The 14,256-nt window shown below is 42.6% G+C and overlaps 1 protein-coding gene across 1 annotated transcript in view; it reads right to left on the reverse strand.

Annotated features, from left to right (window-relative positions):
* The window catches only part of TYK2 (tyrosine kinase 2), a 114,061-nt gene that overhangs the window by 3,372 nt on the left and 96,433 nt on the right, over positions 1–14,256 (reverse strand). The window contains 7 exon segments of the mRNA XM_077470212.1: positions 5,772–5,913; positions 7,396–7,506; positions 7,633–7,750; positions 10,978–11,150; positions 11,236–11,354; positions 13,234–13,339; positions 13,341–13,427. Of these exon segments, the coding sequence (XP_077326338.1) occupies positions 5,779–5,913; positions 7,396–7,506; positions 7,633–7,750; positions 10,978–11,150; positions 11,236–11,354; positions 13,234–13,339; positions 13,341–13,427 (849 nt within the window). The 3' untranslated portion in view covers positions 5,772–5,778.

The raw sequence follows: 14,256 nt of genomic DNA on the forward strand, positions 1-14,256 counted from the left end.
GTACCTATAAGTAAGCCTTATTCTAGGCTTACCTATAAGTACTGTAAATATCTCCTAAACATGCGTCATTCAGGACATATTTACTGTGCCAACGATATCGGCGCATGCGCTCTGAAGGAAAGGCCGCCGCCGCGGCGGCTCCTACGTTCATGCACCTGAGCCTGCAGCCCCTGAAGGAAGATGGGCGAAGGTGGATGCGGCCTCCAGCGGGGACAACGTGGGCTATTTGTTTGCAGGCAAGTGTCACATAATGTACTAGTATTCGATGCATACTAGTACATTATGTCTTTTCTTTGCAAGGAAGAAAAAAGAAAAACCCACTAGAGAGTTTACTTCCTCTTTAAGCTATAAAAAAAAGCAAACATTTACACAGCATTTCTAAGAATCTTAGAACAGATTTTTTGATGGGCTTACTTTAACCACTTGAGGACCGCCGTATTGCCATTGTACGTCAGCACAATGGCACAGGCAGGCACAATCACGTACATCTACGTGATTGCCTTCCAGCGGGTGGGGGGTCCGATCGGACCCCCTCCCGCTGGTTACGGCGGTCCGATTCGGTCCAGGAGCGCTCCGTGATGAGGGGATGGCCGTTGGTTTTCGGCCACCCCCTCTGGATCGCTCCTGGCCAATGAGAAGCTTCCTCCCCTGTGTATTGTTTACACAGGAAGGAGGAAGTGATGTCATTCTCCTCGGGGCGGTCTTTTTGACCGGACTACGAGGAGAAGAGTAAAAGTAAGTCTGCATGAACACTACACTGACATGTAGGTACACACAGGCACACAAACCCCCCCCCGATCGCCCCCCGATCCGCCCCCCCTCCCCCCCCAGTCACAGTGTCACTGATTGCATTGATCATTTCTTTACTGATCAATGCATTCAGTGTCAGTTGTGACAGTAAAAACTGTCAGGACAGTTAGTGTTAGGTCCAGGGTAGCCCCCTATCACCCCCCAATAAAGATTTAACCCCCTGATTGCCCCTAGAGTTAACCCTTTCACCCCCTTTTGCCAGTGTCACTAAGCGATCATTTTTCTGATCGCTGCATGTGTCGCTAGTGTCGCTAGGTAGCTAGTTATTTTTTTAGGTTCACCGCCAGGTTTTTATATCGCTAGGTACCCCGATATACTACCCAATAATGTTTTTAACCCCCTGATTGCCGCTAGTTAACCCTTTCACCCCCTTTTGCCAGTGTCACTAAGCGATCGTTTTTCTGATCGCTGCATTAGTGTCGCTACAGTCGCTAGGTAGCTAGTTATTTTTTTAGGTTCACCGCCAGGTTTTTATAGCGCTAGGTACCCCGATATACTACCCAATAATGGTTTTAACCCCCTGATTTCCGCTAGTTAACCCTTTCACCCCCTTTTGCCAGTGTCACTAAGCGATAATTTTTCTGAACGCTGCATCAGTGTCGCTAGTGTCGCTAGGTAGCTAGTTAACTAGGCTCCCAAAAAGTCCCCCACATGTGGTATCCCCGTACTCGGGAGAAGCAGCAGAATTTATTTTGGGGTGTAATTTGACTTCTGCCCATAGCATGTGTGAGCAATATATCATTTAGTGACAACTTTGTGCAAAAAAAAAAAAGTTTGTAATATTCCCGCAACTTTTGGCAAAATATAAAATATTCCATGGACTCAACATGCCTCTCAGTAAATAGCTTGGGGTGTCTACTTTCCAAAATGGGGTCATTTGGGGGGGTTTTGTGCTATTTTGGCATTTTATGGCCTTCGAAACTGTGATAGGTAGTGAGGAGTTAAATCAAAAATTTGCACCCTTAGAAATCCTGAAGGTGGTGATTGGTTTTCGGGGTGCCGTGCGCGACTAGACTCCCAAAAAGTCCCACACATGTGGTATCCCCGTACTCGGGAGAAGCAGCAGAATGTATTTTGGGGTGTCATTTCACATATAACCATGGCATGTGTGAGCAATATATCATTTAGTGACAACTTTTTGTAAAAAAATTTTTTTTTTTTTTTTTTTGTCATTATTCAATCCCTTAGGACAAAAAAAATAAATATTCAATGGGCTCAACATACCCATCAGCAATTTCCTTGGGGTGTCTACTTTCCAAAATGGGGTCATTTGGGGGGGATTTGTACTGCCCTGCCATTTTAGCACCTCAAGAAATGAGATCGGCAGTCATAAATTAAAAGCTGTGTAAATTCCAGAAAATGTACTCTAGTTTGTAGACGCTATAACTTTTGCGCAAACCAAAAAATATACGCTTATTGACATTTTTTTTACTAAAGACATGTGGCTGAATAAATTTTGCCCTCAATGTATGACTAAAATTTAGTTTATTCGATTTTTCTTATAACAAAAAGAAGAAAATATCTTTTTTTTTCAAAATTTTCGCTCTTTTTCCATTTATATTGCAAAAAAAAAAAATCGCAGAGGCAATCAAATACCATCAAAAGAAAGCTCTATTTGTGGGAAGAAAAGGACGCAAATTTCGTTTGGGTGCAATATTGCATGACCGCGCAATTACCAGTTAAAGCAGCGCAGTGCGAAATTGCAAAAAGACCTCTGGTCCTTAAGGTGTTTATTGGTCCGGAGCTGAAGTGGTTAAAGGGTTACTTCACTCCATAATGTTTTTTTTTTTTTTTTTCTAGGTTTGGATTGGGAGAGATTAGAACCTCTGTTGAGTTATTACTGCTATCTGCATCTCAGTTGGAGATGCAACCTCATTACTGTGTTAGGACTTGGAGCTTACACAGAACTGATGACACCAACTCATTCCCATATGACATCACTAGGGGCCGGGATAGCCAATCACCAATACGGTCAAATGGGAGGAAGGGAAGGGAGTTATATGCTCCCCATATTAAAAAGTAACATGCAAGAAATAAAGGTCTGTATGTGCTGCTTCAGTAAACTTCATTTAAACATTAAAGTAAACCTATTTTTCCCATATAGCAGGTTTAAAAAATAAAAAAAAAGTAGGTGAAATGTTTGCTATAGGTCTTCCTAAAAAATGGATTTGTCCAACAGAGGTACTGTTCTATTAGAGATATAGGACTGTACACAGACATCCAAACTAACAGAATGGTATTAACCTCCCTGGCGGTTTTCCTGAGTGTGGCACGGGGGGTTAAATTTCAGTACCATTAGCGGTAACCCCGAGCCACACACGGGATTGCATTGCAGGATCCAGCTGCAGGTTACTTACCTTGTCCCCAGGATCCTGCAATGTCCCCTAGCTGTGTCAGTGGACTGTGTCCTCTGTCCGATGCCTGTGTGCGCCGAGCTCTGTTCCCTGCGAGCATTGCGACGCACGGGGCGGAGCCCAGCGGTAAATTCAAAAAATAGAAAATTCATAACACATACAGTACACTGTAATCTTACAGATTACATCCCTTTTGTCCCCAGTGCCCTGCATGCAATTTTACACACACACATTAATATAATAAATGAACTGAGCGATCGTGAATCATGGGAAAATTATTATATTTTAAAATTTATAGTTATTTATTGTATTATAATTTATGATTTTGGGTTTCGAACTTTATCATACCCGGGATACCTACAAGACTCTTGTTTGGACAGATTTAAGTGTGTTATTGCTAAGAATGACAGGCCTACAATATAAAAACACCAAAATTTCTATGCAAAACAATTGTACCACTTTGAGACACAAAAATCTGACAATCATAATCACCAGGGCGGCTACGGGGATATTCCATTAATGTAAAAAAAAATTTTTTTTTAATGTACCCATACTGAAAATGAAAAAAATGTGCATTAACTTTTTGCATGGGGACCAGCAAGTACTGCAGCAGCGATCAGTGGATTGTGGGTGCAATACACAGGCTCCTGCAGGCTAATCAATGAACTACAAATGACATGCCGTACTGAATTGATATCTACAGTGCTGTGAAAAGTAACGGTCATGCCACAGCATCTCAAATGGATTTAATTCCCTACTTTGACTAGGCCACTCCAAAACCTTCATTTTTTTGTTTTTGAGCCAGAGGGGGGACTTGGTGTGTTTTGGATCATTGTCTTGCTGCACAACCCACGTGTACTTGAGCTCACAAACTCATGGCTGGACATTCCTCTTCAGGTTTTTCTGGTAGAACTCAGAATTCATGGTTCCATCAATTATGAGAAGTTGTCCAGGTCCTGAAGCTGTAAAGCAGCCCCAGACCATCACACTACCACCACTATGTCCGACTGTTGGTAGGATCTTTTTATGAAATGCTGTGTTAGTTTTACATCAGATGTAACGGGACACAAACCTTCAAAAAAATGTTCAACTTTTGTCTCATCAGTCCACAGAATATTTGCCCAAAAGCCTTGGAGAGAATCCAGATGTTTTTTGGGAAATGCGCCTTTGTGTTCTTTTTGATCAGCAGTGGCTTTCCCCTTGGAACCCTCCCATAGATGTCATTTTTTCCCAGTCTTTCTTATTGTTGAATCATGAACACGGACCTTAACTGTGGCAAGTAGCTCTTTAGATGTTGTTGTGGGTTCTTTTATGACCTCCTGGATGAGTCGCTGCGCTCTTGGAGTAATTTTGGAAGGCCAGCCACTCCTGGTAAGGTTCACCACTGTTCCAAGTTATCTTCATTTGTGGATAATGGCTCTCATCGTGGTTCACTGGAGTCAAAAAGCCTTAGAAATGGCTTTGTAAAACTTTCCAGACTGATATATGTCAATTACTTTGTTTCTCACTTGTTCTTGAATTTCTTTAGATTGTGACAGGTGTTGCTCTTTTAGCGTGCGTCAATTTATCAGACAGATTCTATTTAAGTGATTTCTTGATTCAAAAGGTCTGGCAGTAATCAGGCCTTGGTGTGGCAAGTGACATTTAACTCCGCTTTCCAAACAATGTGGTTAAATCACAGTTAATTTATGATTTAACAAATGGGGGGTTGGCGCAATTACTTTTTCCACACCGGGCCAGGCAGGTTTAGACAGCTTTTTTTCCCCTTAATACTTGAAATTTAAAAACTGCATTTTTTATTTATTTGGGTTATATTCGTGCAATATTAAAATCTGTTTGATGATCTGAATCATTTAAGTGTGCCAAGTATGCAAAAAAAAAAAAAAAAAAAAAAAAAAACACTTTTCACAGTCCTCTCTGCCATGGTGGCCGCTTTAATCTTTTGTTCACAGATCCATGTGAATGGAGGATGCAGCTGTGTAGGCAGAGCCATGCACAGCCACGGCAAATTAAAAAATGTAGGGAAAAAATAAAAATGGCTAAAATCTATCCCCTATTTTGTAGACGCTATAACACTTGCGCAAACCACTCAATATACGCCTATTGTGATTTTTTTTTTTTTTAAGAATACATATCCGCCTGAACTGAGCAAAAAAAAAAGAAAAGTTAAAAAAAAATTGGAATATTATAACAAAAAAAAAAAAAAAAAAAAAAAAAAAAGAAAAAAAAAAGGATGTGTCCTTTTAAAAATGGTTGCTCTTATCTATAGTGCAAAAAATAAAAACCTGCAGAGGTGATCAAATACCACCAAAACAAAGTTCTATTTGTGGGGAAAAAAAGCACGCAAGTGTTTGGGTACAATGTTGCATGACCGCGCAATTGTCAGTTAAAAAGGGACACATTTCCATATTGCAAAAAATGGCCTGGTCAGGAAGGAGGTAAATTCTTCCGGGGCTGAAGTGGAAAATGAAAAGCTAAAAAGTGATCTGTTGCACTTGGGGACATTAGCATAGAGCGCTAGCACTACTCTCAATATACATTTGTCATTTTTTTAAGATGAGCCTTGGTATAGTAAAGCCTATAGGTCAGATTCCCTGGAATACGCACCATTTCATCAGCACACACTGAACACAGATGGGGCGGGTGTGCTGTATGTGGCATGGAAAGATTTCAGAATGGGGATAAGTTTAGGAAATGAGGGCCGGAAATTGGCTTCCGTCTCCCAGCAGTCCTTCATCAGTTTGTAAATCTGTTGAGACAAAAAAAAAAAAAAAAGGATTAAAATCTGCATAAATACACTAACATTCTGAGCATGTGCACACCGTTATAGCTGCTGAAGCAAATTACTGTGAAAATAGAGAGCAAATCGGAACTGGGCTTATGCTAGAATGTGAACATAAGGATACGGCCACATGTGCACCGATCCCTCCGAGCTCCGACACCAGCCAACACTGGGGGGTTTGGTGTTGGCTGCAAAAGAGGAATAGTGGGGTGGAGTGTTACAGACGTGAGCAGAGTGGTTGGGTTGGCTTTTTATGCACTTATTTATTACAGGTACTTCTATAGTGCTGTCAATTTACACTGTGTTTTTACACATGCATATTGTACATTCACACCAGTCCCTGCTATCAAGGAGCTTACAATCCAAGGTCCCCAACTTATTTATACACATACTAGGGCCAATTTAGATAGGAGGCAGTTAACCTACCAGCATGTCTTTGGAGCGTGGGAGGAAACTGGAGTAACTGGAGGAAACCCACATGGACACAGGGAGCGCATGCAAACTCCAGGCAGGTAGTACCGTGGTTGGGATTCAAACCGACAACCCTAGTGCTGCTCGGCGGCCCTAAATGGTGTGATCATTATCGTACGGGTAGATTTAGACATGCGTCTAAATTTCCCTTGCCTCTAAAGGCCAATCCACGTTCAGATCATGCTTCAGAGGCTACTGACGCTTCCTCATCAACTTGAATGTGTAGCATTCAGCAGGCTAAACAAGGCTTATAGGTCCAATTTGTCTTAAAGTGGAACTTTAGTCAGAAAATTAAATCCTGCTAGATCACTTCAGGCTGGCCCCTTTTGCAGGTATAGCTATGCAGGACATAAAAAATAAAGCCCCTATACTGTTTAAAATCGAATACACTGTCTCACCCTGCTCTGCACATGCTCAGTTGCGCTCCATTTTTATGCACTGAGTCTGTAGAGGCCCATCTGCTGACAGCCTTAAAGCAGAATTAAACCCTCCTATCCTTTACAGCCAAGGAAACGCCTTCTCTTTGATCTGAAACTGCCATGGTGCTGCACATGTGATCAGTTATGACACCAGCCATTTGATGGGTTGACAGTTTGGTTGAGGACGCAATCAAATAAGTTTTTTTGAAACCTGTAAATCAATGGATTTAGTTCTGCTTTATGATTTACAGCTGGGGCTTTGGGCTTCAGCAAAATTGGCAGCCTCCTGGATTGTTCCCGTTTCTGCCATTTTGCTTAAGCCCAAAGCAATTTACAGCACACATTAATTTTGGTTGCATAATTATTAATGTGGAATGATTGCCAACTGTCATGTTCAAACTGCAGCTGCCTCTTTATTTGGCTTCTCCGGAACCTTTTGCAGAGAGTGTTCCACCTCAATTTTAGCATGGAACGCAGTTGTGCAGCTACCCCCCATCACAGATTCTAGAGACTATTAGAAAACAAATGGATGATAATGTGCTGGGATTTTTGGTTTTACCTCCATAGGGCAGTCACTTGGACATGGCAACCTTTGACCTCGATCCAGCAGATCAATCAGTCGAACCACTGTCATCTGTCCCTGAGTGACACCAATCATCTCTATGAATTTCTAGAATGGAGGATAGAAGAGGAAAAAAAAAAAAAAAAAAGGTAAGCAGGCATCAATGACACCATGGCACAGAGATGGAAAGAAAGAACTGGTGAAGGTGAAGTGATGATGAAGTGGTGTACTCACAGCCGGGGGGCTAAGATAGGAGTCACAGCGAGTCAGAAGTTCATACAGAGTCACCCCAAATGACCAGACATCCGAGGCATAGAAGAACTTACATTCTTTAAGACATTCAGGGGCGTACCTGAAAGAATAGAGACAGATCAGAGCATCCTATGTAAAAATACCAACAACAAGATGGATAGAGCGGCTTCAGCATGGCCTAGTGAGCAACCTCACAGCTTTCTTATTCACTAAAACTAGACACCGGAATATGGCTTTTGAATTAAAAAGTTTGCTAGTTTTTAGGTTCCTGCTTTTGTAAAGTCTAGTGCACGCGATGAGATCAGAAGAATGATCTTTTTTTTATGCTAGTTTCCAGATCGAAAATGAAGAGGTTACTAAAGTGAGAAAATTCTTGTAGGACTGGATAAAAATTTGAAAGTGATGTCATGTGTTGTAGTGTACTTATATTGTATTTTCAAGCAAAAAACTAACGAATAAACAAAAACGTACGATATCGTACGAGAATATTTTTTGCGTTGTTACTTCGGAAAATGTTTTGGATGAACACGGTGTACCAACGATCAGATTGTACGATCACTTCAAGCCTGTATTTAAGTTTTTCTTAAAGTTTTTTTTTTTTTTTTTTTTTTAATAACATGTTATACTTACCTGCTCAGTGCAGTGGTTTTGCACAGGGTAGCCTCAATCCTACTCTTCTCGGGTGTCATGCCGGCGCTACCAACTCCTCCCTCCTGCAGGGTGCCCCCGCAGCAAGCAGCTTGCAAGGGGGGCACCCGAACAGGTGCACTCCTGATCCACAGCTCTGCGTGTCCATTCACACATGGAGCTGTGGTTTGCCCCACCCTTCCATCTTCTGATTGGCTCACTGGCTGTGATTGACAGCAGAGGGAGCCATTGGCCAAAAGCCAAAATGGGTGTGAGTCCTGGAGAGGCAATCTAGATCTAGAGGAGGCTCGGGTAATTTTTGGAGGGGCTGTGGGGGATACTGCACACAGTTTTTTTTTTTTTTTTTTTAATGCATGAAGGTAAAAAAAGGTGTGCCTTTACAACCACTTTAGGTGTATTTGTGATATAAAAAAAAATAAAATAATAATTTGGCTTGTAAAAACATCTGTGTATTTAGTGGTTTGTCTGGAGCGGAGCTTTAAAGTATCTAATCTTGTCCAACCTGGTCGCTCGATTATCTACAGGTCTTCACAGATTACCCTTGGCCAAGTCTATTGCAGGGGAAGGATTAGACAAACAAGATTGATTTTCAAAGTCAATCAGAACGGTTTTACTCCAGATACCACCAGTGCCCAGAGGGGTTTATAGGCATAATATAGCAAAATCTCACGTTTGCACAAAACTCTCTTCTAGGAGGGCTTGTGTGGCTGGACTGAGAACATGGCTGGCTGTTGTGTGAGGTCTGCATTTGTCTTTATGCAAGACAAAAAACAATTCCATAGCTCAACTCACCAACCAGTCTGCATTTGTCTTTAACATTACGACAAACAACCTTCAAAACAGTGAACATCCACAATCACATTCCACCTGCAATGCAGTCAATGGGGGGGTGGGATTTACTAAAACTGGCAAGTGGAAAATCTGGTGCAGCTCTGCTTAGAAGCCACTCTGCTTCCAGGTTTTATTGTCAAAGCTTAAGTGAACAAGTTGAAATTAGAATTTTTTTTTTAGCTAACATGCACAGCTGCACCAGATTCTGAGGGCTCCAGTTTTAGTAAATCTCCCTCAATGCTTCTATTTTAATACTGCCCATATACAGTATACAGTATCTCACAAAAGTGAGTACACCCCTCACATTTTTTTGTAAATATTTTATATCTTTTCATGCGACAACACTGAAGAAATTACACTTTACTACAATGTAAAGTAGTGAGTATATGGCTTGTATACCATTGTAAATTTGCTGTCCCCTCAAAATAACACACAACCATTAATATCCAAACTGCTGGCAACAAAAGTGAGTACATCCCTAAGTGAAAATGTCCAAATTTGGCCCAATTAGCCATCTCCCCCCGGTGTCATGTGACTCGTTAGTGTTACAAGGTCTCAGGTGTGACTGAAGAGCAGGTGTGTTCAATTTGGTGTTCTCAATCTTACACTGGTCACTGGAAGTTCAACATGGCATCTCATGGCAAAGAACTCTCTGAATTGATGCTCTATGCAAAGATGGCCTAGGCTATAAGAAGATTACCAAGACTGAAACTGAGCTGCAGCACAGTGGCCAAGACCATACAGCGATTTAACAGGTTCCACTCAGAACAGGCCTTGCCATGGTCGACCAAAGAAGTTGAGTGCACGTGCTCAGCATCATATCCAGAGGCTGTCTTTGGGAAATAGATGTATAAGTGCTAGCAGCATCACTGCAAGAGGTTGGGGGGGGGGGGGGGTGTCAGCCTGTAAGTGCTCAGACCATACACCCCTCACTGCATCAAATTTTTCTACATAGCTGTTGAAGTCTCTGCTAAAGATGATGCACAAGAAAGCCGCAAACAGTTTGCTGAAGACAAGCAGACTAAGGATATGGATTACTGGGACCATGTCCTGTGGTCTGGTGAGACCAAGATAAACTTATTTGGTTCAGATGGTGTCAAGAGTGTGTGGCGGCAACCAGGTGAGGAGTACAAAGGCAAGTGCGTCTTGCCTGCAGTCAAGCATGGTGGTGGGAGTGTCATGGTCTGGGGCTGTACGAGTGCTGCCGACACTGGGGAGCTACAGTTCATTGAGGGAACCATGAATGCCAACATGTACTGTGACCTACTGAAGCAGAGCATGATCCCCTCCCTTCGGAGACTGGGCTGCATGGTAACAACCCCAAATACACCTCCAAGACAACCACTGCCTTGCTTAGCTTAAAGGTGATGGACTGTCCAAGCATGTCTCCAGACCTAAACCATATTGAGCATCTGTGGGGCATCTTCAAATGGAAGGTGGAGGAGCGCAAGGTCTCCAATATCCACCAGCTCTATGATGTCCTCATGGAGGAGTGGAAGAAGACTGAAGTGGAAACCTGTGAAGCTCTGGTGAACTCCATGCCCAAGGGGGTTAAGGCAGTGCTGGAAAATAATGGTGGTCACACAAAATATTGACACTTTGGGCCCACATTGGACATTTTCACTTAGGGGTGTACTCACTTTTGTTACCAGTGGTTTAGACATTAATGGCTGTGTGTTGATTTATTTTGAGGGGACAGCAAATTTACACGGTTATACAAGCTGTACACTCACTACTGTTGTCACATGAAAAGCTATAATATTTACAAAAATGTGAGGGTGTACTCACTTTTGTGAGATACTGTAGCTAAACAAAACTCTGCATTGGGTAATATGAGGAGATCCTTACCAGAACACGGGGCTGTCACCGTCCTCCCTTACTCTGTAATATTCATGACCTTCAGGCACTGCTTTGGCCAGTCCAAAGTCCCCAATCTTCACCACATTCTCATTCTCCACCAAAACATTTCGTGCTGCAAGATCGCGGTGTATGTAATGCTGAGAGTGGAGGTAAGCCATCCCCTGTGACACACACACAGAAATGTATCATCATAATGGCTAACTGAGTCACATGATGTCCATAGAACATGATGGAGCAAGAGCTCACCTCACAGATCTGCTGAGCAAAGAGTAATATTTGAGCCAGGCTCACGTTGTGTTTGGGTAGGTAATCCCGGAGACTCCCCAGAGGGACATACTCCATTATTAGCTGGACAATCTTATCTCCTGCAAACAAAACACACAATCATGTCAGTTCTATAGGATTAAAAAAGGTTTTCTCTGGCTGTTGCCACATTCACCAGGATTCTACAAAATAAATACATTTATCTGGGTAGATATACACCTTCCTTTTAAGAGGCTACATTTTTTTCTGAAAATATAGAATGTCCATATACAGCTGGATCATTAAAGCCAGCCATAGACAGATTGAATCTCAGCAGGGACCAACGGAGGTTAAATTGATCTTTAGACAGGCTGGTTTTACCAAAGTCAATCCATTGATTGAATTGGGTACAACCAGCTCATTGGATTTTTTACACCTATAGCAATCGTGTTCTACCAGCCGGGAAGGCTCCCTGCTGGGAGAATTTACTGCGTTGATTGGGGGACGGGGGAAGAGCAATATTTCTTTCCTGCATCCAAGAAAATCAAATCTATGGCTTACCTTACAGGCTAGGTCAAAAACCTCCATAATTTGGTCGGCAAATAAACAAGGAGCATGCTTTGTTCCAATTCAATCACTAGTTTTGCATTAAAATGCTGTAACTCAATAGTCATAATTCCTTCAGCATGCTAAAGAATTTGTTGTGGTGGCTGCCACAGTAGTTATCGGGTTCTTACCTTAAAGTGACCTTGTCATGCTATTCAAAAAATGGAAGTTGAAGCGCCACAAGAGAAGTAGTGCCTCTCTTGCCTCTAGTGGCCCGTATCTCTTACGCCTCTGTTTCAGACCTGCAGCCACGGTCAGTCTCTTCAGTATTCAAAACACTTCCAGAAGTGTGGACTAATTGAGTTCCCACTAATCAGTGGCTTCTTCCTCTGACCCCTATTGTACAGCTGAGTCGTGAAGTGACACAGGGATCAGGGGTTGGAACCAAAGCTTGCGGGGGGGGGGCAATCCAACTCTCCTGGAAGTGCTGCAAATTGAAAAGCTGAACAGGGAACGCAGCACTCTCCAACACATGCACACTGCTCTCTGAAGAGACGGTATACCAGAGTATGCTGTCCCTTCAGAGCGCTGTGCCGTGGCAACAATACCTGGTAGTGGCATCATCCCAGCTCAGCCATTCACATGGTCAGAGCCCGCGAACCCGGAAGGAAGACTGGAGGGCTTCATTTACGGCAAGTCTTTAACAACGTGCAAAAATGCGAAGCATACTTGCACATTGTGACATTAAAGTAATTGTAAAGCTTCATTTTTTTTTTTTTCTTTTAAATAACAAACATGTCATACTCCTCTCCTTTGTGCAAGAGTTTTGCAAAAGAGCAGCCACCGATTCTCTCTCCCCCTGCCACTCCTGGCTCCTCCTCTTCTCGAGTGTCCCCCCGGAGAACCGCTTTCCATGGGGGCACTTGTGCAGTCACACTCCCAAGTCCCTGCTGTTGTGTCCATTGACACAGACAGCAGGGACTCGGCCCCGCCCCCCAGCTTCCATGTTACGGGATTTGATAGGCTCCCGATATCAATCTATCCAATAAGGACCCGAGACAGCGGGTGGGTTGTGCATCACAAAAGCTTTTTCACCTTAACGCATAAAATGCATTAAGGTGAAAAACGCGTAAAATTTACAACCCCTTTAACTTGCAGGAACCTGATTTTTTTTCTTCTTCTTTACTTATTTTAGTACCTCTTTAAAATTACCTTAGTTTTTCCTACAAATACTACAGAGGCTGCAGTGCCTATTTCACCCCTGCTATAGAAATGTAATGCTAATAAACATAAGCAACCAAATTTGAGGCACAGCGCTATTTGGTGGGTTGGATGAAAATACAATTCAGTCAAACTAAACTGTTGTGAACTTCCACCTGAACCTATGCTTGGAATTCAGCTTTAAGGAAATCAATAGAACACTGCAACATTGCTATGTTCAGAAATGCGCTATACCTTGCTCACTGCAGCGTCCCTTGTATTTGACAATGTTTTCATGGTAAAGGGTCTTCAGAATCTTAATTTCTCCTTTCCAGCTGGTCTCCAGCTGCGGACTGCAGCCGGGACTTGAGAGATTTCACAGCCACCATCTCCCCTGTACCATCGTTATTCGGATCATAGCAATACAGGCTTACTTTCCCAAAGTGTCCCTGCACAGGGTTAAAAAACACACAACACTGTAACAAACATTTTGATAGAAATTTAATCATTGGAATATCATGGGAATTCAGGTTATTCATTTGACAGTAGTAACATATTTGCTCTGAATTTTTAGCTATTGAAATTAGCGATTATTATATATTTATTAAAAAAGGAAGTAAAGGAAAAAAATAAAAATTTAAAAAACACACCCTGCAAGGCAAAGGCATAATGAGCTAGTACTGACTAGCTCATTATGAATAACTTACCCGAGAATGAAGCCCCCGAAGTGGTCCTCAGTCTTCCTCTTCGCCGCTGCCATGGATCCCGGAGCGACTTCCGGGTCTCGCTGCGCCGGAGCCGCGATGATGTCACTCCCGCAAAATGCGCACGGGAGCCAACACTCATGCATGCGCCGTAGACAGCGGTAGCTGTCTTCGGGTAAATAATCTCCTAAACCGCAATCTAGGCTTACCTGTAGGTCAAAGTGGTTTGTAAGTGTTTACAACCACTTTAACTTGAAGAAAGATGGGCTGCATGGTCAAGTCGCCAGAAGAAATCCATTACTATGCAAATGCCACAAATTATCCCACTTACAATACACCAACCAGCACAGAGACAAGCCTCAAACCTTCTGGCACAAAGTCAGAGTGATGAGACCAAAATTGAGCTTTGGCCACAACCATAAACGCTACATTAGGAGTCAACAAGACCCATGATGAAAGGTACACCATTCCTACTGTGAAACATGGAGGTGTATCACTGATGTTGTTTCGGGGATGTGTGAGCTACAAAAGGCACAGGAAATTTGGTAAAATTTGATGGCACGTATGAATGCAG

Source organism: Lithobates pipiens, unplaced genomic scaffold (genome assembly GCF_037356315.1).
Source record: "Lithobates pipiens isolate NorthernLeopardFrog02 unplaced genomic scaffold, aLitPip1_a1.2 Scaffold_8, whole genome shotgun sequence".
In the NCBI taxonomy this organism is placed as follows: Eukaryota; Metazoa; Chordata; class Amphibia; order Anura; family Ranidae; genus Lithobates; species Lithobates pipiens.